General features: G+C 48.9%; 1 protein-coding gene across 2 annotated transcripts in view; it reads right to left on the bottom strand.

The window, feature by feature from the left end:
* ANKHD1 (ankyrin repeat and KH domain containing 1) overlaps window positions 1–26,011 on the bottom strand; it is a 1,109,311-nt gene that overhangs the window by 313,564 nt on the left and 769,736 nt on the right. For both annotated transcript variants that reach the window (XM_085617924.1, XM_085617925.1), the window contains exon 28: window positions 15,014–15,163. In XM_085617924.1, coding sequence (XP_085474050.1) covers window positions 15,014–15,163 — 150 coding nt within the window. The remainder of the gene's footprint in view (window positions 1–15,013; window positions 15,164–26,011) is intronic.

The raw sequence follows: 26,011 nt of genomic DNA, 5'->3' as shown, positions 1-26,011 counted from the left end.
TGAGTAGCTCGGGATACCAAGATGACTTGGGCCCGGTCGCGCCTGATCTTCAGTACTCTGGGCATTAGTGGTATAGGTGGAAAGGCGTACAACAGACCGCAACTCCACTCGCGACGAAAAGGCGTCCCCGAGCAAGTGCCGCCTTGGAAACTCCAAAGCGCAGAACTGCTGACATTGCGCGTTCTCTTCGGTGGCGAATAGATCTAACCAAGGCTCTCCCCACTGCCGAAAGAGGCCTTGCGCCACTTCCGAGTTGAGACGCCATTCGTGATCCACCATGCACCGGCGGGTGAGTTAGTCTGCTCTGACGTTCAGAGAGCCCGCCAGATGTTGAACCACCGGGGTCATGCCCTGATGTTCAGGCCATGTCCAGAGGCGCAGAGTATCCTGACAAAGGGTCCACGACCCCACCCCGCCCTGTTTGTTGCAATACCACATGGCGGTGGTGTTGTCCGTGAACACCTGCACTACACTTCCCTGGACAGAGGGAACGAATGCCTTCAGTGCAAGCCGGATCGCTCTCAGCTCCAGAAGGTTGATATGGAGCCGGGACTCCGCCGAAGACCAGAGGCCTCTGATCTCCGCCTCTCCCATGTGGCCCCTCCAACCTAGGAGAGACGCATTCGTCACCACTACGTGCTCCGGTTGGGGTAGGGAGAGGGATCTGCCATGGACCCAATCGCGATCCGTGGACCACCACTGCAACTGTCTCGCAGTGCCCTCCGAGATCAGGATGGGGTCGGACAGGTTGCCCTGACGCTGGGCCCACTGAAACTTCAGGTCCCACTGTAGAGCCCGCATTCGTCATCTGGCGTGATGCACCAACAGGATGCAGGAGGCCATCAGACCCAGAAGCCGTAGCACCAACCTGACGAGGCCGAAAGATGGGAATCGGAGCCTGAATATCCCGGACCCGCTGTTCCGGAGGATAGGCCCGGAACTGCGCAGAGTCCAGAACCGCTCTGATGAAGAGGAGCTGCTGGGAGGGACTCAGATGCGACTTTGGCACGTTGATGGAGAACCCCAGGAAATGCAAGAGGTCTGCCGTAGTCTGGAGGTGGGAGATGACTGCCTGGGGCGAGCCCACCTTCAACAACCAGTCGTCGAGATAGGGGAAGACTGGAACCCCTAAATCTGCACAGATGAGCTGCGACCACCGCCATCACCTTCATGAACACCCGAGGGGCACTGGTGAGGCTGAAGGGGAGCACGGTAAACTGAAAATGCTCCTGGCCGTGAATCGCAGGTAACGCCGGTGGGCCGGCAGGACGGGGATGCGGAAATAAGCGTCCTGCAAGTCCAACGCTACCATCCAGTCTCCAGGGTCTAGGGCAGCCAGAACCTGAGCTACAGTGAGCATCTTGAACTTCTTCTTCCGGAGGAAGGTGTTGACGCTCCTGAGGCCCAAGATAGGGCGTAGGCCCCCTTTGCCCTTCTTGGGAACCAGAAAGTAGTGGGAATAACAACCACGACCTACTTCTGGACCAGGATCGCGCTCGATGGCCCCCTTGGCCAAGAGGACCGTAACTTCCTCCTGCAGAAGTTTCAAGTGATATCCCGAAATTCGGTGGTACTGCGGTGGCATGACTGGAGGGGTCGTCTCGAAGGGGAGGGAGTAGTCCCTTCGGACGATTTGCAGCACCCACCTGTCTGATGTGATGGTGCGCCAGTGGAGCAGGTGATGGCGAACTCTGCCTACCACTGGCGTGGAATGGGCCTGAAAGCTCGGACTAGGAGGGCTTTGAGGCGGAAGCTGCTGGGGTAGATGTGGACGGACCGGCACGTTGTCCCCCTGTACCGCCTCGGCGGAGGATGGGTCTGCGGCCTGTCGGACTTGAGGGGGCACCCCTTCCTTGGACATGAAAGGGGCGAAAAGCAGAAGTTTGCGGGTGCGCGGCCGAAAGGCCCAAGGACTTGGCCGTAGCCCTGGAGTCCTTAAAGCGCTCCAGCGCACTATCCGCTTTGTCGCCAAAAAGGCGACTGCCATCGGAGGGCATGTCCATGAGGGTGCTCTGGACATCCCCGGAAAAACTCGTGGACCGCAGCCAGGCGTGGCGACGAAGCGCCACTGTGGTCGACATTGCCCTGCCCAGCGAGTCCGTTGTGTCCAGTCCACATCCAGTCCATAGTTGGCTTGCCTAGGTCCTGCTCTGTCTCAAGTACTCTTCGATCTTTACACTGGCTACCGATTAAGTCAAGAATTCATTTTAAAGTCTTATGTCTGGCTTTTAAGATTATGAAAGGATTAGCTCCGCAGATTCTTTCGAATCTCTTGTCTAGCTATGTTCCGACCCGCTCTTTAAGATCAATGGGCCAGGCACTCGCTGTGGTTCCGAGGTTTAAGCTCAGCCGAGTTGGTGGTTGGTCCTTTCGGGTAAAAGCAGCAGCGCTCTGGAACTCGCTTCCGTTTGAGATTCGCGCGATGGAAGATCTTCTCCTTTTTCGTAAAGCCATAAAAACCCTCCTGTTTTAATTTCTCCCTCCTAACTAGATGTGCCCCTTTGTGTCTTCAATTTCAGTGTTAGTTGTGTTTTTACCGGTCTTGCGCCAGGACGCCCCTTAGCTGGGGCAGCTGTGCGCAATATAAATGCTGCTAACATAACATGACATAACATCGGATTGCATGCCGTGCCGCATCCTGCCCCCCGGCAAGAGCCTGGGTGAGTTGTGTCCGGGCCTCCTCCGGACACTGGGGCAGCACGTCCTCCACCATATCCCACAGGGAGTGGGAGTAACGGTCCAAAAGACACGCGGTGTTGATAGACCGCAACCCAAAACTAAGAGGAGAACAGCTTCTTCTCAAACTGTTCTAGCCTTTTGGATTCCCAATCCGGGGTAGCGGTCGGGAAGGAGGTCTGGGAGGTAGAGGCCTGGATAACCAGGCTCTCGGGCGTGGGGTATTGGGACAGAAAACTGGGGTGACCTGGTGCAGGGTGGTGGTGCCGTGCCACGTTCCGGTCCACAGGAGGAACTGTGGAGGGCTTGGACCGGGTGCCCTTCAGAACGTCAATGAGCGCTACATTGAACTGCAGCAGAGGCTCCATGGAGCTTGCTGACGGTTGAAGCACTTCTATGAGGAGGTTCATCCTCACGGCCACAGCAGGCAGTTCTAGCCCAAGGGCTTCGGCCGCCTTGCGCAGCATCACAGAAAATGCAGCACCTTCCTCCGAAGCCACGGTCAGAGGAGAGATGAAGCCAGTGTCAGGGGAGGTGTCAAGACCACTGGCATCCCCCAGCTCGTCTACCCAGTCCTGAGATAACTGGCCCTGCTGGGCCAGAGGGTCCACAGACCCCTCCCAGTCGTCACGGTCATCCGATTCCTGGTATACAGGTGGAATGATCGGAGCCGGGCGGAAGATGAAATTGCCACCCATCGGTGCCAGACGGTGCCACTCTGACGCCGGGCCGGGACCGGGACTAAACTGGGGAACAGCGTCATCCGGGGACTGCGCCGGGGGTGGCACCGGAGGAGTCGGCGCTGGCGGAGGGGCCGTGAGGTCGACCGGCGCCGACTGGGGTCCAGGCCTTGATCCCCCGGGGACCTGCGGCGTCGGGACTGGAGTAGACGAAGGCGCCGGGGCTGCCGGCTCGCTAGGCCTCTCAGTCGAGCCTGCGGGGCCCGAAGGCGCGCAGGCAGGCATCGACAGCGGAAGCCAGGTTCCTCATGGCCATGAGGAAGGCACTGACCTCAGCCAGAGTCGCGTCAGTCCCAGGGACCGGAGGCTATGGGGACGGATGGGTCCACTGCGGCTCCATCGGAGCCGTGTGGGTGGTGCCACCCGAACCCTCAGCCGAGTCGCGTGACCGGCGAGGGGAGTCAGAAGAGCGATGTCGCTTCTTCGACTTCTTGCTGTGCTTCGACTTACCAGATGTCGAAGACTTCGACCCCAACAAGCGGTGGGGGCTGCGGCTCCACGACTGATCCCTCGACCTCCTCCTCGACCGGGACCTTGAGCGGCACGGAGACGACTGCCGGTACTCTAGTAGCTTGCGGGACCGCTCCCGCCTAGCTTTCGAAGTCAAGGCTCGGCAGTCGAGGCACGCCTCGGCGTCGTGGTCGGCTCCAAAGCAATAGAGGCACCGGCGGTAGTGGTCCATGACCGACATCAGTCGGTGACAGGAGTCACAGGCCTTAAAAGCAGGCATCCCTACAGGCACCAGAGTCTATGTCGACAAGAATAGAACCAAAAGAGTTAAAAAAAAAAAGTTTAGTCAAAAAATGACTAAAAGGGTATGCTCTTCCTGGATTGGCGCTTACTGGCACGGAAAAAAGAAGACGGACGTCAACGCGCGAGGGCGGCGTGTAAGTACTCCGACCACGTAATCCCGGCGATCACGACGCAGACGAGGACGAGGACGCAGAGCCGCAGGCGACGCCTAGCGATGCGCAAGGGTATTGCTGACGAAAAATCTTTCCGGATCCAGCCTGACGGCTGGGGATATTCTAAGGTGAGGAATCTAACTAACGTGTTTCTTTCAGATTGACATCACAGACTTCGGGAGGAAGATCAAATGCTGTCAACTGTCGCCGCTCAATCTCCACGCATGGAGGTGGAGGCTGAACAGGTTCGGGTGGAGGACCGTCGCCTGCTGCTGCGACAGAAGATCCTCCCGATGAGGCAGTCGGGATCGGGGGATCGATCGCCATGCTAAGTAGCTCGGGATACCAATACCTTCGTACCCAATCCGGAGCCACAAGGATGACTTGGGCCCGGTCAGCTGGAATCTTCTTCAGCACTCTGGGCAGAAGTGGTAATGTCTAGCTCGAGCCTGATATAAACGAAATTCCACAGGAACGAAGATGAAGTCCCCCAACTTCCAGGAGACAACTCCTGGAGTGTAACCATGAAACACACTCGCAAATAGCTGTTCCCTAAAAGTATGGGGAATAAACCATAGAGTGTCCAGCACTCTTCCCCAGAAGATGTTGAAAGGAATTTCTGTGGTGAGATGACAGGAGAGACAGGGCTCTGTAAACAATAATATCTCTTGTAGACAAAGACTCGTAAGCATAGCGAAACTTCTTAAACATTAATGTATGACAAGTTCAGTGCTCCACTTACCCAATGTATGTCCCCGAACCTCTCGGAAAAACAGCAGAGAAGCTTCCAGGTAGAAGTAGTTTTGATGTGGAAGTTTTTCTGCGTAATACCCTTTAAGTTTCTGATGAGGGGACTGGGTGGAACAGGGGACCCTCATTCAGTCATTCACACAGAACATAAACTGAAGGTGAACAGGTGGTGGACGGTAAAAAATAATTGAGGGAGCAGCGCAGATATTTTTAATAAGCGGATGTGGAAGGATTACCGGGAGTAGGAGTTGTTACTATGAGAGGAGTTGCTCGAGTAAATAATACAGCATCATCATCTCATAAGAGGACTCTATTCGGAATTCCACAGAGGATGAGAGCTGCTATTTCTCAAAAAGTGGATTGGAAGACTAAACACTAAGGAGGTAGGAGGTGCCGTCCGGCTCCGGGGAAAATGGAGCGGAACAGTGGCGGAACAGTGGCTTACAGGCAATGCTGTGCGAGACGTGCCGTCCAGCTCCAAGGAGTACTTCGAGCGGAACGGACACGCACTCGGAAGGCGGGGTGAGGTGCCCCGTCCAGCTCCGGAGATGGGGGGAGCGGAGCGGACACAAACTCACCGGGGGCAAGAAAACCTCAAACGAGGGTACACTCTGGATTCCAATGGAAGGGGCGGCTAACTACTGCAAACGGGGCGAGAAGCAAGACCAAAACACGGAAACCAGGCAGCAATGGGAAGGGGGCATGGTCACGTCCAGTGAACAGTAAGCCAAGCAACAGCTTACGTAGGAGACGGCCTTTTACGTGGTTTAGGGACCGTCTCCTAATTACAGTTAGTAAGGGACGCACGTCTTTGCACATACATTAAGGTTAGTCTCGCTTACACCCTGACCCCTAAACTACCGTCTATTCCTCACAGGTATAGGCTGAAAGGCATACAACAGACCGCAACTCCACTCGCAACGAAAATCGTCGCCTAGCGAGTGCCGCCTTGGAAATTCCAACGCGCAGAATTGATGACATTGCGCGTTCTCTTCGGTGGCGAATAGCTCTAACCAAGGCTCTCCCCACTGCTGAAAGAGACCTTGCGCCACGTCCGAGTTCAGACACCATTCGTGATCCATCAAGCACCGGCGGCTTAGTTCGTCCGCCCTGGCGTTCAGAGAACCTGCCAGGTGTTGAACCACCAAGGTAATGCCTTGATGTTCCAGCCATATCCAGAGGCGCAGAGCCTCCTGGCATAGGGTCCATGACCGCACCCCGCCCTGCTTGTTGCAATACCACATGGCAGTTGTGTTGACCGTGTACACCTGCACTGCACTTCCCCGACAGAGGGAAGGAATGCTTTCAGTGCAAGTCGGATCGCCCGAAGCTCCAAAAGGTTCATATGGAGCCGGGACTCCGCCGGAGACCAGAGGCCTCTGATCTCCGCCTCTCCCAAGTGGCTTCCCCATCCCAGGAGGGACGCATCCGTCACCACTGTGTGCTCCGGTTGGGGAAGAGAGAGGGATGTGCCATTGACCCAATTGCGATTCGTAAGCCACCACTGCAATTGTAGTGCAGTGCCCTCCGAGATCTGGACATGATCGTACAGGTTACCCTGATGCTGCGCCCACTGGAACTTCAGGTCCCACTGCAGAGCCCGCATATGCCATCTGGCATGTTGCACTAGCAGGATGCAGGAGGCCATCAGGTCCAGGAGCCGGAGGGTCATCCTGACTGAAACCCGGGACAGAGGCTGAAAGATCGGAATCATAGTCTGAATATCCCAGACTCGCTGCTCGGGAGGATAAACCCGAAACAGCGTCGAATACAGAACCGCTCCGATAAAGGGGAGCTTCTGAGAGGGACTCAGGTGAGACTTCAGCACGTTGATGGAGAACCCCACCAAATGCAGGAGGTCGGCCATAGTCTGAAGGTGGTTGACGACTGCCTGGGGCGAGCCCGCCTTCAACAACCAGTCGTCGAGGTAAGGGAAGACTGACATCCCCGACATGCGCAGGTGACCCTCGACCACCGCCATCACCTTCATGAACACCCGAGGGGCGCTTGTAAGGCCGAAGGGGAGCACGGCAAACTGAAAATGCTCCTGGCCTACCGTGAACCGCAGGTAACGCCGGTGGGCCGGCAGGACGGGGATGTGAAAATATGCGTCCTGCAAGTCCAATGCTACCATCCAGTCTCCAGGGTCGAGGGCAGCCAGGACCTGAGCCAGAGTCAGCATTCTGAACTTTTCCTTCCGGAGGAAGCGATTGACGTTCCAGAGGTCCAAGATGGGGCGCAGGCCCCTTTGTCCTTCTTTGGGACCAGAAAGTAGTGGGAATAACAACCACTCCCTACTTCCGGCCCAGCAACGCACTTGATGGCCCCTTGGCCAAGAGGGCCGTGACTTCCTGCTGGAGAAGTACCAAGTGATCACCCGATATGCGGTGGCACCGAGGTGGCATGGCTGGAGGGGAGGACTGAAAGGGAAGGGAGTAACCCCTGCGGACAATCTGCAACACCTACTTGTCCGAGGTGACATCGAGCCAGTGGGGGAAGTGGTGGCGGATCCTGCGACCCACCGGCGTGGGGTGCTCCACTAAGCTCGGATTAGGAAGGTTTGGAGGTAGAAGCAGCGGGGGCGGAGGTGGACTGACCCCGACGCTGATTCCCAGACCCGCCCCTGCGAAAGCTGCGGCTGTGCTGAGGCTGGTTCTGCACAGGCTTGCAGAAGGAACGGGCCTGGGCGCCTCTGCCGTGGCATCGAAAGGAACTAAAACCAGGAGTGGCCGGGCTCTTAGCAGAAAGACCCAGGGACTTGGCCGTGGCTCGAGAGTCCCTAAAACGCTCCAGTGCACTGTCAGCCTTATCGCCAAACAGGCGAGTGCCATCAAAGGGCATGTCCATGAGCAAGCTCTGGACATCGGGCGAGAACCCAGTAGATTGCAGCCAGGCGTGGCGACGCAGCGCCACAGTCGTAGAAATCGTCCTGCCCAGTGAGTCAGCGGTGTCCAAACCACACCGAATGGCAATCTTAGCCACATCCTTACCCTCAGCAATTGCCTGGGAAAGAACAGCATAGACCTCCTCAGGACACTGAGGCAACACCTGAGCAACCGTATCCGACACCGCGTGGGAATTGCGGCCTAATAAGCATGCGGTGTTCACCGACCGCAGCCACAAGCTGGCCGAAGAGAACAACCACTTTCCGAACTGTTCCAGCTTCTTAGAGTCCTTATCCAGCGGAGCCGTGGGAAAGGCATTCTGCAACGTCGAGGCCTGGATGACCAGGCTCTCAGGCGTAGGATGAGTGGTCAGAAACGCGTGGTCACCAGGCACCAGGCGGTGATGCCTGGTGACACTCTTATCCACAGGGGCCCCTGTAGCTGGCCTCGACGAAGTGCCCAACAAGACGTCAGTGAGGGAGTCATTAAAGGGAAGCAGGGGCTCCGACAAAGTGGACGCCGTCTGGAGCACCTCAGTGAGGAGATTAGTCTTGAGGGCCACCGTAGGAAGATAGAGTTCAAGAACTTCAGCGGCCTAACGGAGCACCATCGTGCAGGAGGCGCCCTCCTCCATAGTAGGTGGGGGAGTGGCAAACCCCGGGTCAGAAGAGATAGAGGTCTCCGGCGTCCTCCAAGTCATCCACCCGGCCCTGCTCGGAGTCACACTGATGGGCAAGAGGGTCCTCAGACCCCTCCCAGTCATCCTCCACCTCTCTTGCAGGAGGAACAGACCGCGGCTGCAGAGCTGGAGCCGGGGAAGGAACATACGACATCAGAAACGGCACCAGCCCGATGCTGAGCCGGCCCGCTTCCCAATGCGGATCTCAGGCAGGAACAAAATGGTCCTGGAACCAGGGCAAGGGCGGGGCAAACTGCGGCGCCGGAACTGCTATTCAGGTCATCTGCCACTGAAAATACAGTCTAAGTTAAACTTTTCAATAACATGACTTAGACTGGGATATAATTTGCTAACGTTATCATAACAGTTGAAATAATTGTCACTTAAAAGCTAGTTTGTAGTAAACCACTCCATTCGAAATATTAGTACTCCTATGGCGCCTACACTGCTTTGGGAGAGATACGTTCCTTCTGTCTTAAGAGTTAATGTATGAACAGGTGTGCGAGACGAACAGACAAATAAGTATACTTATAAATTATATGGGCGGGGGCTTTCGAAGCACTTCTCTCCTTTCTTCCGGTTCGTCTTGCAAAACTGGACGGTCTGCATTGGAACGCTGCAAGGATTTCAGCCTTCCTTTCCGAGTTAAATTCTTCTTCATGAATTAAGCGTCGACAGTGAGAAGCAGGGTTACAGGAACAACTAACATAAGATGAAACAGCCTGTCTCCTAATTCCACAGAGCACCAGTGCATTCAACTTAATGTCTGTAGTCTGTTATTGATGTTTCAACGGATGACATTTGTCCATAGTTTCTGTACTTCCGGGTCAAATAGGAGCTTTTGCAGCCATTCCAATGGCTGAACAGACGCTGGTAGTTAAGGAAGAGCGGGATGGACTAAGTGTATGGCGGTCTAGGATTGGAGCACTGGGGTCACCACAGCCAATCCATGTGTGCTCCACAGAATTGGGACGTGGCTATTGGCTGTCAAGCTCGCATGGGCCTCTGTAGTGTATGAACACTGTCAAAGCTAAAGTAGACAGCCAAGCTGTGTCAGCTGCGGAGTGCGGACACGATACGACAACATTTTGAGCTACGCCAAGCATCACTGGTTATAGCACCACATTCTGGTAATTCTTCCGCTTTACTGCAATGGGGAGAAGGTGTGGCTTAACGCCTAGAGCAGCCAACTTTGGAGTTCGGGAACCAGGTGCAAGTCTGGCGGGAGGCTTGAACATCCTGGGACTCTGGGCAAATCACTTAATTTTCAAGTGCTTAAAAAATGAATGTGTTCGTCTGTACTGCATCTAACTGGTGCTCATGTAAAGTGCTCTGATACCTTCGTGTCGAGCACGTGTTATATAAAGCTGCAAGAAAAAACAAGAGGGAGGGGTGGGGGGAGTGCACGCATGCACGCTAAGCAGCATCTGTTTGCTCTTTATCAAAGCACCCACTCGTGCTTGTGGCGCGCAGCTGCGCACTCCCGCAAGCTGTATGCCGCCACAAGCACGAGCAAAAGCGCTTGGTAGCATTTCTGAAGCCCCATTACTAAAAGTCTTGCCAGAGCAGCGCATGCGCTGGCTCAGGCGAGACCTAAAAAGGGGGAGACAAAAGTCTCAAAAGTGTAGTCAAAAAGTGACTAAGGTACGTGCTCTAACCGGATCTGCGCTTGTCTGGCACGGAAAAAGAAAGACGCATGGGTGACGCCTAAGTAGTCTCCGTGACGTCATCTCAGCGCTTGCGATGCCAGTGACAGACGCGGAGCCGCACAACGCCACCTACTGACGCGCAGGGGTACTGCTAGCAAAACTTCCTGGATCCAGTCTGACACCTGGGGATATTCTAAGGTAAGGAATCTATCACTAGCGTGTCTCTCTCAGATGCCATAGCTTGGGAGAGAATGGCCTGGGCCTCATCCAGGACCATAGGCGGCACCTGCACAATCGAATCCCAAAGGGAATGGGAGTAATCACCTAAAAGAAATTCAGTGTTCACAGACCGCAATGCCAGGCTGGCGAAGATAAACATTTTCTTTCCCAAGGTGTCCATCCTTTAAGATTCCCTATCCGGTAGGAGGTCATTGAATGAGTCAGGATTTACTCGGGAAGTGGATGCTTTGACCACCAAACTCTCTGGGGTGGGGAGTTGGATGAGGAAAGAGGGGTCCCTTGGGCCTGGAGCGATGGCGGCAGGCAATTTTCCTGTTCAAAGGAGCCCCTGTACAGGCTTCGGATCAGGCCCTGAGCAAGACGTCCATGAGGGCTTCATTAAATGTGAGAAGCAGTTCTGAAGGATAAACTCCCGGTTGTAGACCCTTCGTCAAGACGTTAGTCTTAGCAGCCACGGAGGGCTTAGCCACCCTCCACACCATGAAACCAGGACCCTAGCCGCCCTCCACACCATGAAAGCAAAAGAGGCTCCCTCCTCCGTAGCCACAGTAGAAAAGGCCAAGCCAGTATCCGGGGAGATGTCCAGTCCACTGGCATCCACCAAATCCTCACACCAGTCCATAATGGGGCCGAAGGGCTGGTATTCTTCAGGATCCAGTGGCCACTCCTAATCTTCACGAAGCCCATAGGAATAGTTCTCAGGCTAGAAGAATTGGGGCCAGAGTTTGCATCAGGTGATGCCATTCCAGCTCCGTGTCGGAGTAAGAGATAAGAATGGGGATGGCGCAGTGGGAAGCATCAGTAGAGGGACCGGTGCTGGCCCAGATCCATCTGTTGACTCAAGGGGCCTGACTGGCACGGAGGGTAGTCCCACCAACGGGGAACCAGTAGGGGCCTCTCCCGAACCCACAAGGCCCCAAAGCACTCAAATGTGGACAGGCCACCCAAATAGGAGGAGCATTGCCACATAAAATTCTTGGAGGTGGGTGGGGGTCACCCCAGCTCCAGGAAACTCAGGGAGGTGCGGAGGCAGCCCGGGCTCAGCTGCAGAGCCAGGCCTAGTGATGACTCCCTTGTCTCGCTGGATGACTTTGGCGGACGGGGTGCACTCTAAGACCTCTTCTACGTCTTGCTCTTCTTCTCGTGGGACTTACCGGAAAGGGATGACTTCAACTGTGCATAGATCGATGGCTCCATGACTGATCCTCGGACCTTTCTATCGACCGGGATCGAGACCATCGCAGTCTCGAACATCGAGCAGCAAGGAGCTTGAGCGAACTCTCCAAGGCCTTATAGTGCATGGAGTGACAATCAACGCACATCTTGGCATCGTGGTTGTGCTCAAGACACCAGAGGCAGACGAGATGCTGGTCCATCACCCACATTTGTCAATGACAGGCGCCACAAGGCTTGAATCCAGTCTTCCTCGTTGACATCAGTTTGATGCCTGTGGATAATTCTAAGGAACGGGAATCTGCGGATGAAGGTAGCTAACAGATTGTTCTGACTATGAATTGGTGGTCTGCTTGAAAATGTTGGATTAGTGCCTTAAAGGACTACATCCTAGCAGCGTTCGGATAGGTCATGTGAACTTCTGGGCTGAGGACTGCCCCCAGGTAGGGCTGTATCTGGAGAGGTTGAAGGTGGGATTTGTAGTGTTGACGGTAAACCCTAGCTAGCTTATGAAGGTTTATTGTGACATGTGTGGGTTTGCGGCATTTCTGACAAGTGATACTCTTGATGAGCCCAGTCATCTAGATAGGGGAACTCATGAAGGGCGCCTGCGAAGATAAGCGGCCACCCCCCCAAAACACTTGATGAACACCCTGGGTACAGTGTTGGCCCCGAAAGGAAGCACCTTGAACTGGTAATGCTTTCTGCTGATTACAAACCTGAGATGCCAGCAATGTGCCGGGTGTATTGGAATGTGAAAATAAGCATCCATCAGGCCTAGATCGGCCATGAAGTCACCTTGTTGCAGTAGCCGGATGACATCCTGAAAAGTAAGCATGTGGAAGTGCACTGAAAGAATGTATTCATTTAGGAGAGGGAACTATCTTTTTTAATGAAGAGTATACTCCAGATTCCTGCTGTTGATGGGCAGACGGGTGGTTCTATGGCCCCATTTAGAAGGAGCGCTTGGACCTCTTCCTCGAGTAGTCTCTTGTGTTCGGGGGGAGGGGGGTTTGCGAGGTGGAATGGCAGGAGGCATGGAAATGAGCTCCAGACGATGACCTGTTGAATAATATCCAACACCCTCTGGTCAGAGGTGACATTTCAGCATGCAGGAAAGAACTTTTGTAGGCGCCCCCCGACAAGTGCTGTGTGATCAAGGGGAATGAAAGGCAAGTCCGGGCTTGGTAGTGGTGGTGGTCCCTTTGGGGGAGGCACTTTTACCTCTGCCTTTTGAGATGCTGCCTCTGTTTGACCCTCTAAAGTAGACTCTAGGGGAGGACAGCTGGGCTTGTGCACGCTGGGAAAACATGGCCTCGGGGGAGGTGGTGTTTGAGCCTCCACGGTATGGTGAAAGTAGCGGCAGTAGCAGGTGTTAGCACCCATCATTTTCACAATCTCTGTATCCTCCTTTTTTTTTCCAGCATCTGGTCAATCGATGTTGGCCGAACAGATGTTGGCCATCAAAAGGCAGTTTGAGCAAGTTTTCTGGACTTCCGGCTTGAAGCTGGATACACGGGGCCAGGCATGCCTGTTCAGAAGGACCTTGGAGTTGACCCCCCCTTTTGCAGCTGTGTCTGCAGCATCTAATGCACAGCAGATGGTGGTGTTGGAGATCTGCCTACCCTCAGTAACTACTTTATAGCCTCCCCATCTCATCCCAGTGGGCGCGGTCATATCTGGAGAGAAACCCAACAGACTGACAATCTACCAATAGTTGGCCGATTGCACAGCTATCCTCTTACAAACATCTATTTGGTTGCTTTCTTTATCTGGTGGAGGGGCATCACCAGTAACCACTGAGTTGGCCCTCTAACAGGTCTAAGTAACAACCTGGGAGTCAGGTGGGAGCTGGGCATGAATGTAAAGGAAGTCCGTTGGAGAAGCGTTTTATTTCTAGTCCATCCTGGGTGTGATGACCGTAGCGCAGACCGGGTCTTGGAAGTGGTCAGGGGTATGACACAGGCAGTCTTACCAATGAGTTAATGGTAGGGCATGGAGTCATTAGGAGGAGAGGGATGGTAAGGGAACAGGTTGGGATCTGTGCTCGCCAGTGGGTTAACATCACAGAGGAGTCCAAGGGATCGCCCTGCCGAGGAGTGTCTGTGTGAGGTGATACCTGAGATGTATAGGGAAGGGGGGGCGGGGGGGGTGGGGCGCACCTGGAGAAGTGGGTGGTGAAAGTAAGTGCTTTGGAGCAGGCTGAGGTGGTGGTAGAGTGAGGAGCAAAGGAATACTAGCCTTGTCCACCTTCTTGCACTGCTTGAGTGGAGGTGGCATGTCCAAGGTTTCCTCGAAGGACAGCCGACATGTGGACAGCCCACAGAGGGCGGGCGAGAATCAGGCCCGTGTGGGGATGTGTCACCAAGTGAGTGTAATTTGCAAAGGATCGGCTCAACGGTACCAGAGCTGGGCCACAGCTCTCTCAGTCCTTTACCAATTACATTCCTCATGTTGACAATGACCAGGTCAAATAAGGACACACATGCCACAAGAAAATGCCCTTGTCAGGCCCACATGATATCTGCATGATGAGTTTAATCTTGGGATGCAATACGGAGGCCTCCAACTGCTCTATTCCTATGCATCTCAAAGGCACAGATCTCCAAAGAGATCTTACCACAAAAAACACAGAAAGCCTGTGGAAACAGTCATGATTTTCAGACTGTTCATTCTTAATGTCTTTTCAAGGTTCTTCATTCTCAGACAGGACAAAAACATTGAAAAAGGTAACATGGGATTTGTAAGGTCCATGAGCCAACCCTGCACAGGTCAAGGCATTCTGGATGGCAATGCTGGATTAGCGGTTTTGAGGCCTTCACATGTTTTGGCACCTAAGAACAAGTCAAATATGTAGGAGGGAGAGCTCTGCAACGAGACTTCCTCACACAGTATGATTAGTACAAATCGGAATTCATAGTGGCATGTAGGAGTGCAGATCACATTTTCCTCTTGGGTGATGTTTGGACAGTTTACAACGAGGTGAATGTGCAAATAAGTCAACTTTAAAAATAAACTATTATTTGCATAAAGGTAAATGCTATATATAATGTAACCAGGAACTCCCAATCTCACAAAGGGCATGATACAAGCATGTGAATCTTATGCTGGAGAAACACAGGATCCATAGAGTGCAAAACACAGCCTTTAAGAAAAGCCAAGATATAGCTGCTCTAAATTTCTTTAGAGGTACTATTTTAAATTAAGATGACATTTTAGTAAATCTATACTGGGAACTATCAATGACGCACAAAAATATTAAACAAGCGTATCTGAGTTTACTGTACATTAAAAAAACTGTTTACATCTTACTTGCCTTATTGTGATCATTCGTTCACCATTCTTATCTTTTTGCTTGTCCACATCAATATGCGCGCCAGTTACATCCTGAATTGCAGAGATATTACAGCCACCTCTTCCCATGATTCTGGAAACAACCGAGGCAGGTACTGACAGCTTTTTCGATCTGCCAGTGTTACAAAATGTACACTTATATTAAACCTATGCTTTCTTTCTTTGCATAAAACTGTTCAGTGTACAATTATGTAAGTCTTATCAGTCTAGAATTCCAAAACAATTAAATTGCTAACAGATGCAGAAAACGGAACAGATCAGCAGACATTGAAAAAGGTTTGTATCGCTAGTGAGACATTAAACTCATTATGGCTATTGACTGTAAATCAATAGGTAATAACATCCCTATTCGGAAAATGGCACAAATAACTCATGTAGGAATCAGCAGGCTGCCAGTGGGCTCACGATTATCTTGAGAGCAAGTACCCCAAAATATCTGCCAATGTAGGCAGCTTGAAAAACTGAATGCAGAGAGTACCTGCGAGAAACTGCGTGGTTGGTTGGGTGGGTGGGGTGTTAACCCTGCTCAACCAACAGCCACAATCTCTCAAGGTGAACCACAAAAGTCACCAATTAACCTGTGCTTAAACGCTGGTAGCTTGGCACAAAAGCAGCTAGGCTTAACTTAGAGACAATGTGCAAAGTATTTAGGCAGCACACAAACAATAATAAAGTGAAAACACAAAGAAAATCCTTAACAAATTTAGAAATATAGAGTACATTTTAATAAATTATTTGACATCAAAATGACAAAAATCAAATCAGTAGAAAAGTTATGAATTTTTAAGTTTAAGGTAAAAACTAGCACCTAAAAGAAAGCGCCAACCGTAGACATCTAGGGCCAGATGTATGAACATTACAATTTGCGAGTCTCTAATAGCGAATTTTACCCATTCGCTATTATAGACTCGCAAAATGCAATGTATGTAGGAATCCGCTAATATTTAGCGATTCCTACGCATTCCTTATTTGCAAATCACAAATTGCGAGTCGTAAATATTAATTGCTTCTCATTCATTCCTATGGGCCAATAGGCTAATAGGAATGAGTGGGAATTGCATACACAATTTGCGAGTACCCAATAGGTACTCACAAATTGCGCACGCAATTTGAAGGCTGCAAGGGTTCCTAAAGGACACCCTGTAGCACCCCTGAAATGTGCATGTGTGCACATTTGGCGCACATACATGCCCTAAAATGCATGAAATTGCATTCTAAAACGAAATTGCAATTTACCTCCAACCTGAAGTTAGTGGTAATTTGGGATTCCTTACAGCATAATTGCAAATTGCGATTCTCTAAATGCTTGCGCAAAATAGGGAAACGCAAATTTTGTGATTCCTTATTTTGCGACTAGGTTTTTACTTACCTGCATTGCACACAGCTAAATTGCAATCGCAAACACTGAAATTCTGCGAATTTCAGTGTTTGCGATCGTAATTTACCTTGATACATTTGGCTCATAGTCATTTGTGATTGGGTCAAAGTCGAAAAATATGGAAGATTTTAATTTATTTCCTCACTTATTCTACTAAGGAGTTCGTTCTATCCCGTGCATTAAAAGAGCGTTTTCTGACTTATGGAGATTCTACATTCACGATACGTTCTGACATGGGAAAAAGGACAGCTGAGCGGAAGTGGCTTCTAGGTTAAAAAATGAATGATCTCCGCGCTAAGGGCGCCCAAGTTTCCTGCCATGCTGAGGATTATGTGGCAGAATAAAATGTATAATATTCGAGAGCCAGAAGAAGTAGATGCATTATTAGAACAGATGGGTGGGGCAGATTGGAGCAGAATAGATCTTCGATTAAGACTCAGCTCACTACCCTGTATTCTTCTGTGACTATCTAGTGTAATTTTGTAAGAGACTCATTTTCGAGTTTTCTCCCTCCACATCTGATGTTAAGGTATATGGTTTTTTCTCACTTCACACAATTTATTTACTAAGACATCACAATTATTTATCTTTTTGTATTAGGATTATGTAGAGTCAGTAGAGTTAGTGGTTAGGTGTGGTTTAGTTCAGAGTATCTGGGTTCATCTTGCTAGCATAGGGGTTTCTTGAAGGCGTTCGCGCCCCAAGAGATAGATAGGGGGGTTCCTCAGGGGAGGTTCGAGGGAGGGTTCACATGGGGATGGGAGCAGTTGGGGGGGAAATAAAGAAGAAAAAAAATGTTTGTCCTCTTTCTGACAGATATTAGTCAAAATGGATTAATTTTGTTAATGATGCTTCCCATCAAAGTGGTGCTAATGAATTGTATTTATGTTAGAGTTGGAGTGAGGGGGTTTTCTTATCTAATATATGAGTAAAAATTTGCTGCATCTCACCTCCTGGAATGTAAATTGGGTGAGATCTACAAGGAAATTGGCCCATATAATGGAATCTCTTGAGAATTCTGAGGCAAGTGTTATTCTTTTACAGGAGACTCATTTAGAGAATATCGAATGTATATCTATGATTAAAAGATGGGCTTGGGTCCAGGATGTTGTTTCCTCTGAACAGAGAGGGAGTTTGAAAGGAGTAGCTGTTATTATAAGATCAGGGTGTGGTATCAAATTGGAAAGTCAGTATACGGACACATCTGGGAGGTGGATACTGGTTAACATTAAGATACAAAACAAGGCTTTAGCATGTGTCAGTTATCATGGCCCCAACCAGTATAACCCAGATGCGCTAAGTAAATTGGAGGCTGCTTTGGTGACAACCAATAGTCCAGTCATTATTGGTGGGGATTTTTATTTAATTCAAACACCTGATCTGGATAGAACATTTAAAGTAAAATATGTCACTCCCTTAAAATCAATGGCAACACTCAAAACTATGATCCAGGAATTAAATTTAGTAGACGTATGGAGACTAAAGATGGGGGATAAGAAAGGATTTACTTTTTTCAGCAAGAAATATGGACATCATTCGCGCATTGATTACTTTCTAATAGATCGATCTTTACTTGAGGGAGTGAGAAAGGTTAAACATCTTCCTGCCACACTTTCAGACCATTCTTCAGTCCATCTTCCTCTGAAAATTTTAGAAAAGAAAGCTACGATAAGATGGACCCTTGATCGGACAATCTTATTAGATGAGGATGTTCAAGTTAAGATGTGTGAAGAGGTTTTGGCTTTTTCTAAAAATAACAATGATTCAGCTAAAATTCAGGTAATTTGGGATGTCTTTAAGGCTTTTTTGAGAGCCCTAAGCACATCCGCTATGTTGGGTAAAAATCGTAGTTCTAGGATGCGAGAGAATAACCTCCTGGAAACTATTCAAATGAAGGAGTCTGAACTCCAGAGGGTCTCTGTTGAATCTCCTAGTAAAGTCCCTAATATTACTAAAGAGCTAGAATATTTTCAACAAGAATACCGGGGTCACTTAGATAAAATTTTACTAGATAGATGGAGGGTTAGTAAACTCCAGTATTTTTCATATGGCGAGAAGAGTGGCAGGCTTCTTGCCTGGAAAGCTAAAATGGATAAAGTACAAAATCAAATCAGTAGTCTGAAAGAGAGTGCAACTGGTCAAATAGTTGACACTAGTACACAAATCGGGGCTGAAATACGGGCTGACATGGCCAAGTTATATAAAGACGATATTACTCCAGGATTGGTAAGAATAGAGCAATTTTTAGGAAGTTTGGATCTTCCTCTATTGAGTGCACACCAAAAACACTCTCTTGCTTCAGAGATAAGTGAAGAGGAGATTAGGACACAAATGAGTCGGATGGCTAGAGGGAAGGCCGTGGGCCAGATGGCCTCCCAATTGAAATTTACTCTTCCCTCGAGGTCAGTATAATACCCATGATAAAAAAACTTTTTAATGCTATCTTGAGGGAAGGGGAGGATCCTCCGACATCTTGGGCTGAGGCAACGATTGTTTTAATTTTAAAACCAAATAAGGATCCGTTGTCTGCAGAGTCCTATAGGCCCATATCTCTGCTGAACGTGGATTATAAGGTGTTCACAGGGATACTGGCAGCTAGGGTTGCAAAGATAATTAAGAGTGTAGTTCATAAGGATCAGAGGGGCTTTGTTCCTGGAAGGCAACTTAACGAATTGTCTTTCACAATGTTCAGTGTAATTGATCTGGCTGAATCTCTAAATCTCCCTGTGACAGCAGTAGCAGTCGACGCCGCTAAGGCGTTCGATCAGGTCCATTGGCCTTATCTTTGGGAGACTTTGAGAGTTTTCGGATTTCCCGAGAACTTAATAAAAGCGGTTCAGTCTTTATATAGTGATTCTAGAGCCAGAGTGTTAGTAAATGGGGAGTTAACGGAATGGTTTAATATAAGGCGAGGAACTAGACAGGGCTGCCCGTTGTCTCCCCTCTTATTTAATATCTATATTGAACCTTTTGCTGCCTCTATTAGACAAGATATTTCCATTTCTCCTTTTAGATTTCAGGATTTGGAGGTTAAATTAGCCTTATATGCTGATGATCTTATTTTGTACACTACTAACCCTAAGGAGGCTATACCCAATTTGATGATTAAGGCAGAATTGTTCGGGAAGGTCTCGGGATACAGGGTCAACCGTGATAAAACTGAAATTATGGAGTGGAACCAACCTTCCCCGACACCCGGTGCAAAAAATCAAATGAGATATTTGGTATTACAATTACGCAGAGGTTACTGGATGTTTCAAGGGTTAACTGGAGGAGGATTAGCCAGGAAGTAGGGAAATTATTGACAAGATGGGCAAATCTCCCTCTCAACCTATATGGTAGGGTCAACCTAATAAAAATGTCATCAGCAGAGGATTGCGGTCGCGTGAGTTATAGTTGCCTGCACTAACTATAACGGCGGAATTTCATTGGTTTTTTACGAGGGAAATGTCCAGCTAACTATAACATGTGTGAAACCTATGGTTTTGTAAGTGAATTTGCAAGGTTTTTTAAATGCTAATTCCCAACTATAACGTGTGTGAAACCTATGGTTTTTTAAGTGAATTTGTACGGTTTTTAAAATGCTAAGTTATGTATTTATTAATATTTCTTTTTTTCCAGGTTTTTCACCGTGCGCGCTTATAGATATATATGTACTTTTAACTGACATTTTCTCAGGAACTACTGAACAGATTGACTCCAGATATTCAAAAGGCACATCCCTGACCTGAGGACTACCTCTCTGCCAAATTTCAAGTAATTCTGTTCAGCTGTTCGGGCTGTATCTAGGACTAAAGGTCCCTATGGAAAAATGCATGGGGAAAACGCGCTTTGGGACCCCCCTTTTTTCTCAGCCCCCACTTGACTAATCACCCCGAGACTTTCAGGGTCGGAGCGGAGCGCCCCACCTATTTTGAAAAATTTGCGAGGATTCGTCAACCGGCGCCAAAGTTATTCAAAATAGAATTTTCAGATTTCCTATGGAAACACGGTCCTAAATATAACTATCTACTGGCGACCGCCAGTAGATTATATATATACACATATATATATATATATATATATATATATATATATATATATATATATATATATATACACACATATATATATATATATTCACTGAAAAAACCATAGGTTTCACACATGTTATAGTTAGCGGAAATTTTACTGATAAAAAACCAATGAAATTCCCCCGTTATAGTTACTGCAGGCAACTATAACTCACGCGACCGCAATCCTCTGCTGATGCTAATACTGTATTTAGACACTTATTTGCCCATGTCTTCTTCCATACATTTTTAGCTATACATATATTACAAATATTTTTTTTTCATAGACACATATGTCATCAGCAGAAGATTGCGGTCGCGTGAGTTACAGTTGCCTGCAGTAACTATAACGGGGGAATTTCATTGGTTTTTTATCAGTAAAATTTCCGCTAACTATAACATGTGTGAAACCTATGGTTTTTTCAGTGAATTTGCAAGGTTTTTTAAATGCTAATTCCTAACTATAACGTGTGTGAAACCTATGGTTTTTTCAGTGAATTTGTACGGTTTTTTAAATGCTAAGTTACTTTACGCCATTCGTGGCGTGCGCGCCCACTTAACGCAGTTCGTTCTGTGCGCGCACGGTGCGCTTCGCGCACCGTGCGCGCACAGTGAGCACGCGGTGCGCTTCGCGCACCGCGCGCCCACTTTACGCAGTTAGTGCCATGCACGCACGGTGGGCACGCGGTGCGCTACGCGCACCGCGTGCCCACGTTACGCTAGATGGGCCATGTACGCACGATGCGCTTCGCGCACCGTGCGCACATGGAGGACATATGATGCACTTCGTTTTGAAAGGTAATATTTTAATTTTTCGTATATTTTATAAGCCATGCACAAATGGTGCCCTTCGGGCACCATTTGCACACGGGGTGGAGAGAGTGTGGATAATTATTTTTAACATTTTTTTAAAAAAAATGTTTTAGTTTTTTTCAGATGTGATATGCCATGCACAATTGGTGGCTTTCGCCCACCAATTGCACACGGGGTGCAGAGAGTGTGGATGATGTTTTTTTTTTTTTAATTATTTTTTACCGTACGCGTACGGTAAGCGTAATCGGCGAAATTACCGAAAAAATAAAAATTCCGTTTTTGGCCTTGGAGGATCTTTGGGGACTCCCTCAACATGCCTATGTGTGTGGGAGCTGTCTAAACAGCCCCTTTACATGTTTTTGGGCTTTACATTTTAAAAATCGCTCTCAGTGCGAGAGAGAAAATGGCGGCCGCAGCTTCCTGGTTTCGGCCGATTCGAATGTTTACTAAGATCTAAGAGCCAATCAGAATCGCGCTCGCGCACGCCACCGTACGCGTACGGTAAGCGTACCGTAAGCGCACCGTAATCTGGCTCAGATATATATATTGATTTAAAGGCTATTTTCTCAGAATCTACTGAACAGATTTACACCAAACCTACAAAAGGCACTTCCTTGACCTGAGGACTACCTCTCTGCCAAATTTCTAGTAATTCTGTTCAGCCGTTCGGGCTGTAGCCCTGTCTAAAGGTCCTATGGAAAAATGCATGGGAAAAACGCGTTTTGGGACCCCCCTTTTATCTCAGCCCCCGCTTGACGAATCCCCCCGAGACTTTCAGGGTAGGAGCGGAGCGTAGCGCCCCACCTATTTTGAAAAATTCGCGAGTATTCGTCGACCGGCGCAAAAGTTATTCAAAATAGAATGTTGCGGATTTCCTATGGAAACGTGGTCCTAACTATAACTACCTACTGGCGACCGCCAGTAGGTAATATATATACACACATATATATATATATATACACACATATATATATATATATATATATACACACACATATATATATACACATATATACACACATATATATATACACATATATATATATATATATATACACACACACACACACACATATATATATACATATATATATATAAACACATATATATATATATATACACATATATATATATATATATATATATATACACACACACACACATACACATATATATACATACACACAAAAGTTTTTGGAGGGTGCCTTCTAGAAATTTGATTTTTACCTGCCCTAGTGTGTCCAGGTGCTGGTCTCATTGGTAGCCTCAAGCACTACACATTCAAGTCTATGGATGAAGTACTTGCAAAAGAAAGACTGCAAGTGGGGACTTGGGGAAATGTCCAGCAGAATTAAAAGGAGGGCTTGGCTCCTAAAGATCTCTGGAGCACAAAGACAGTCGGTTTAGGTTAAACCAAGCTGGGAGGTTTAAGTGCAGAGGTGGTTTGTTCGGCGGGTCACTGTAGTTAGAGGCTCTCACTGGGCTTTGGTCACCTGGATAGGGAAAGAAAACAGGGCAGCATGGCTACTCTCAACAAAGGCCTCATGGATCCGGAAGTCCTGACAGCAGGTTGGTGTCGGCGATGTCTGGACTGGATGCGCAAGATGCATTGGTAGATGCAAGGGCTCCGATAAACAGGGCATGGCTGCGGAGAGGCTCCTGGAAGGGTCAGCGTCTCGAGACTTTGTGAAAGTGATGGGGCTGACCTCCTGGACTCACGACAACCTCTTCTGGTGAGTTGCACCCTCGGTGGACCCAATAGCTAGCAAGACGAAGTACCGGGTCGATGCTGTTGGTGCCTGCAGATGCAGGGAGATTGTTCCTCCACCCCAAGGGAGACACTGTTTGGTTGTTGAAGGGGAGAACAGTCCTCAAAGGGTTTGGGGAGGCTGTTCAGCTTCTGGATGAATCTGTTTTTGGGATTGTGCCTAGCCTGAAAGTGCAACACGCCCACTATCTAATTTCCCTCCTGCTGTGGTGCCAAATGGGACGCAGGGCATGGGGTGGCATTCCCCAGGTCTGGGGCAAGCCATTGTCGCATATCAAGTGCAGCAGAGGCTTTGAAGCCCTGCATGGAGATGCTAATTCAGTAGCCATCCAGCTGGAGGATGTGTGATCACCTTCCACCACACCAGGTATTATTTCTGACCTCAGAGCGTGGGATCTCACCTACAGGTGGTCAGAAACTCGTCTGTGGTGGCATTATGGGTTATACCAATCAGAGCACACTAGAGGACTAGTACATTTTCAGAGGGCATCTCTGGGTACATGTCATAATAAATTTAGCACTGGCATCAGTACAGATTTATTAAGACAAGGTGTTTGATACCAAACACTACTAGTTTCAGAGCAGCCATCATGTAGCTGGTTGACTCTTAATTACCAGTGCCCAGTACACGTCCTTAAGATGGCTGCTTGATCACTTCTGATATCTAGTAATGAAACTAGACATCAAAGTGCCTATCTGCTCATGCAGATGTGCTCTCACATAAATATAATGAACCCTTCCTTAAGGCTTTAAGGCCTTGTAGGGGTGAATTACACATAGTATATGTAGTGTAGCTTAGAGTGGCACATAAGGAGTGTGCCATGTAGTGGTTTCGAAATGGTTTGCACCATTTCATGCATCCTGCAATGGCAGTCTGCATGCAGTTTTTGTATGGGTCCCTTTGGGTGGCATAATGCATGCTGCAGCCCATAGGGACAGTCTTTAGTACCCATTCCCTGGGTACCAAGTGTACCACTTACAAGGAACTTACTACAGAGGTGCTAAAGTCCTTGCCAATTTGGTTGCAATTTTACATTTACCTTGTTTTAAGGGAAAGAGCACTGGAACTGGGGACCTGGTCAGCAAGGACCCAGTGCACTTTAAGTCAAAAAGCATCAGTTCTAGGGCAAAAGGTGGAGGTGCCCATTTAAAAAAGGGCACTTTCCTACAGTGAGAAGCGGCAATCAGGTGATCTGGGCTACCTACTCTTTCCAGCAGGGTTGTTCAGCTTTTGTGGCCCTGTGCAGTGAATAGGAAATCAGCCAACTAACTCTTGAGTCTCTGCTTGAGGATGCGCTCAGGAGACTACTTTTGCAGAGCAGACAGTCCTTTCCTTCACTAGCCCAAGGAGCAGCAGGACAAGTCCAACTTTGGTGCAGCCTCTTCTTCGCTGGTTCCAAGGTCAGCAGGTCAGTCCTTCTGTCCTCTTCTAGTCAAGCGAGATCAGAGTTCTGGGTGCCAGATGTACCCCTTTAATGCCCAGAAAGTGCCCTCAATAGAGGTCATGGTCATTAGCCAATGGGCTACTAGGTTCCATCCCACCTGATGACCACTTCCTGTGAAGTGTGGCTTCTAGATATCCCAGATCTATCTATTCTGGCCACTCTCAAAATTGCAGGACCCGTCTCTCGATCTCAAGCGCTTGATAGCCCACCTTAGGATTGCGGCTACCACAGGCCTAGATGCACGTGGGAAAACCGACTTGGCAACTGTTTACCCCCTCGGCCAGCCTGTATACCTACACAATAGGGAAGTCCTTCTCACGTGAGCTTGCTACTTGCCCTTTGAAGCTCACCTTCTGGGCCAACACCCTGTATGGCTGTCTGCCAGGATGTGGTTACACCTCCTCCAGTAGCAGAACTCTATTGTTACCTTTCCTGGGAGTTGTTCACACGTCTCCCCATAAGAAAAGAAGGCTGTCTCAGCAAATGGCCACTGGAAAACTGGGCTATAGAGTGGCAACTTCCTAAAAGTTGCATGTGTCAACAAGTTACATTAATATCGAGTTGGGCTTAATGTAACGAGTTGTTTGATACCTTGAAGTACCAACTTTGGTAGTCCGATACAAAATTTAATACCGCTAAGTTGTCAGCGTGGAACTCTGTACTTGCCAATGGGGCACACAATATCTACCCCGGTAAAAATGACAATTGAGGGTTTTTACTATTAGAAGATGTTAAACACCTGCTCCACTTTACTAATATTTTATACGTGCCTTGGGACTCAATAGGCCTGCTGTACAGGTGACTTATACACATTAGAAAAGGAGTTTGGGTTCTGCCATTGTTTAAACAAGGTTAAGTTAGCAGTTTAAAACTTCTCCTTCAATCCTCTCCATCTTGCTTCAGGAGGTACAAGCTCTTCTAGCCAAAAGAGCCAGAGAGAGGGTGCTGGCATTAGAAATAGGGACCGATTGTTATTCCAACTATTTCCTTGTGCTGAAGGATGGAAATCTCCCTCCTGTTTTAGATCTAAACTCTCTGAACGCCTTCATATATATGGTTAAATTCAAGCTGCTCATTTTGGCCCAGGTTCTGTCTGCCTTAGATCCAAGAGATTGGATGGTGGCTTTGGACCTGTAGGATGCCTACTTTTATGTGCCCGTCCTGAAGCACCCACAGATGATATTTACAGTTCTAGGTGGGCCAGGAGCATTTTCAATTTGACATGCTTCCCTTAGGCCTTACCAGCACACTTCAGGTGTTCATGAAAGTGATGGTGGTCATGGCGCACCTCGGGAGGTTAGGCATTCCAGTCTTCTCATATCTTGATAATTAGCTGTTCGAGGCAGGCTTGCCACAGTCAGTCGTAGACCACCTTCAGGCGACAATGAAACTCCTGTCGTCATCGGAGTTCACTATCAATGCGCCAAAGTCACACCGACTCCTTTGCAGAGGCTCCATTTCATTTGAGCCATTCTGTGTACAGTGCAGCTCCACGCCCTCCCTG

Source organism: Triturus cristatus, chromosome 7 (assembly GCF_964204655.1).
Source record: "Triturus cristatus chromosome 7, aTriCri1.1, whole genome shotgun sequence".
NCBI classification, from domain to species: Eukaryota; Metazoa; Chordata; class Amphibia; order Caudata; family Salamandridae; genus Triturus; species Triturus cristatus.
Note: the sequence above shows the minus strand (reverse complement) of the source record. Positions and strands in the feature narration are given on the sequence as shown.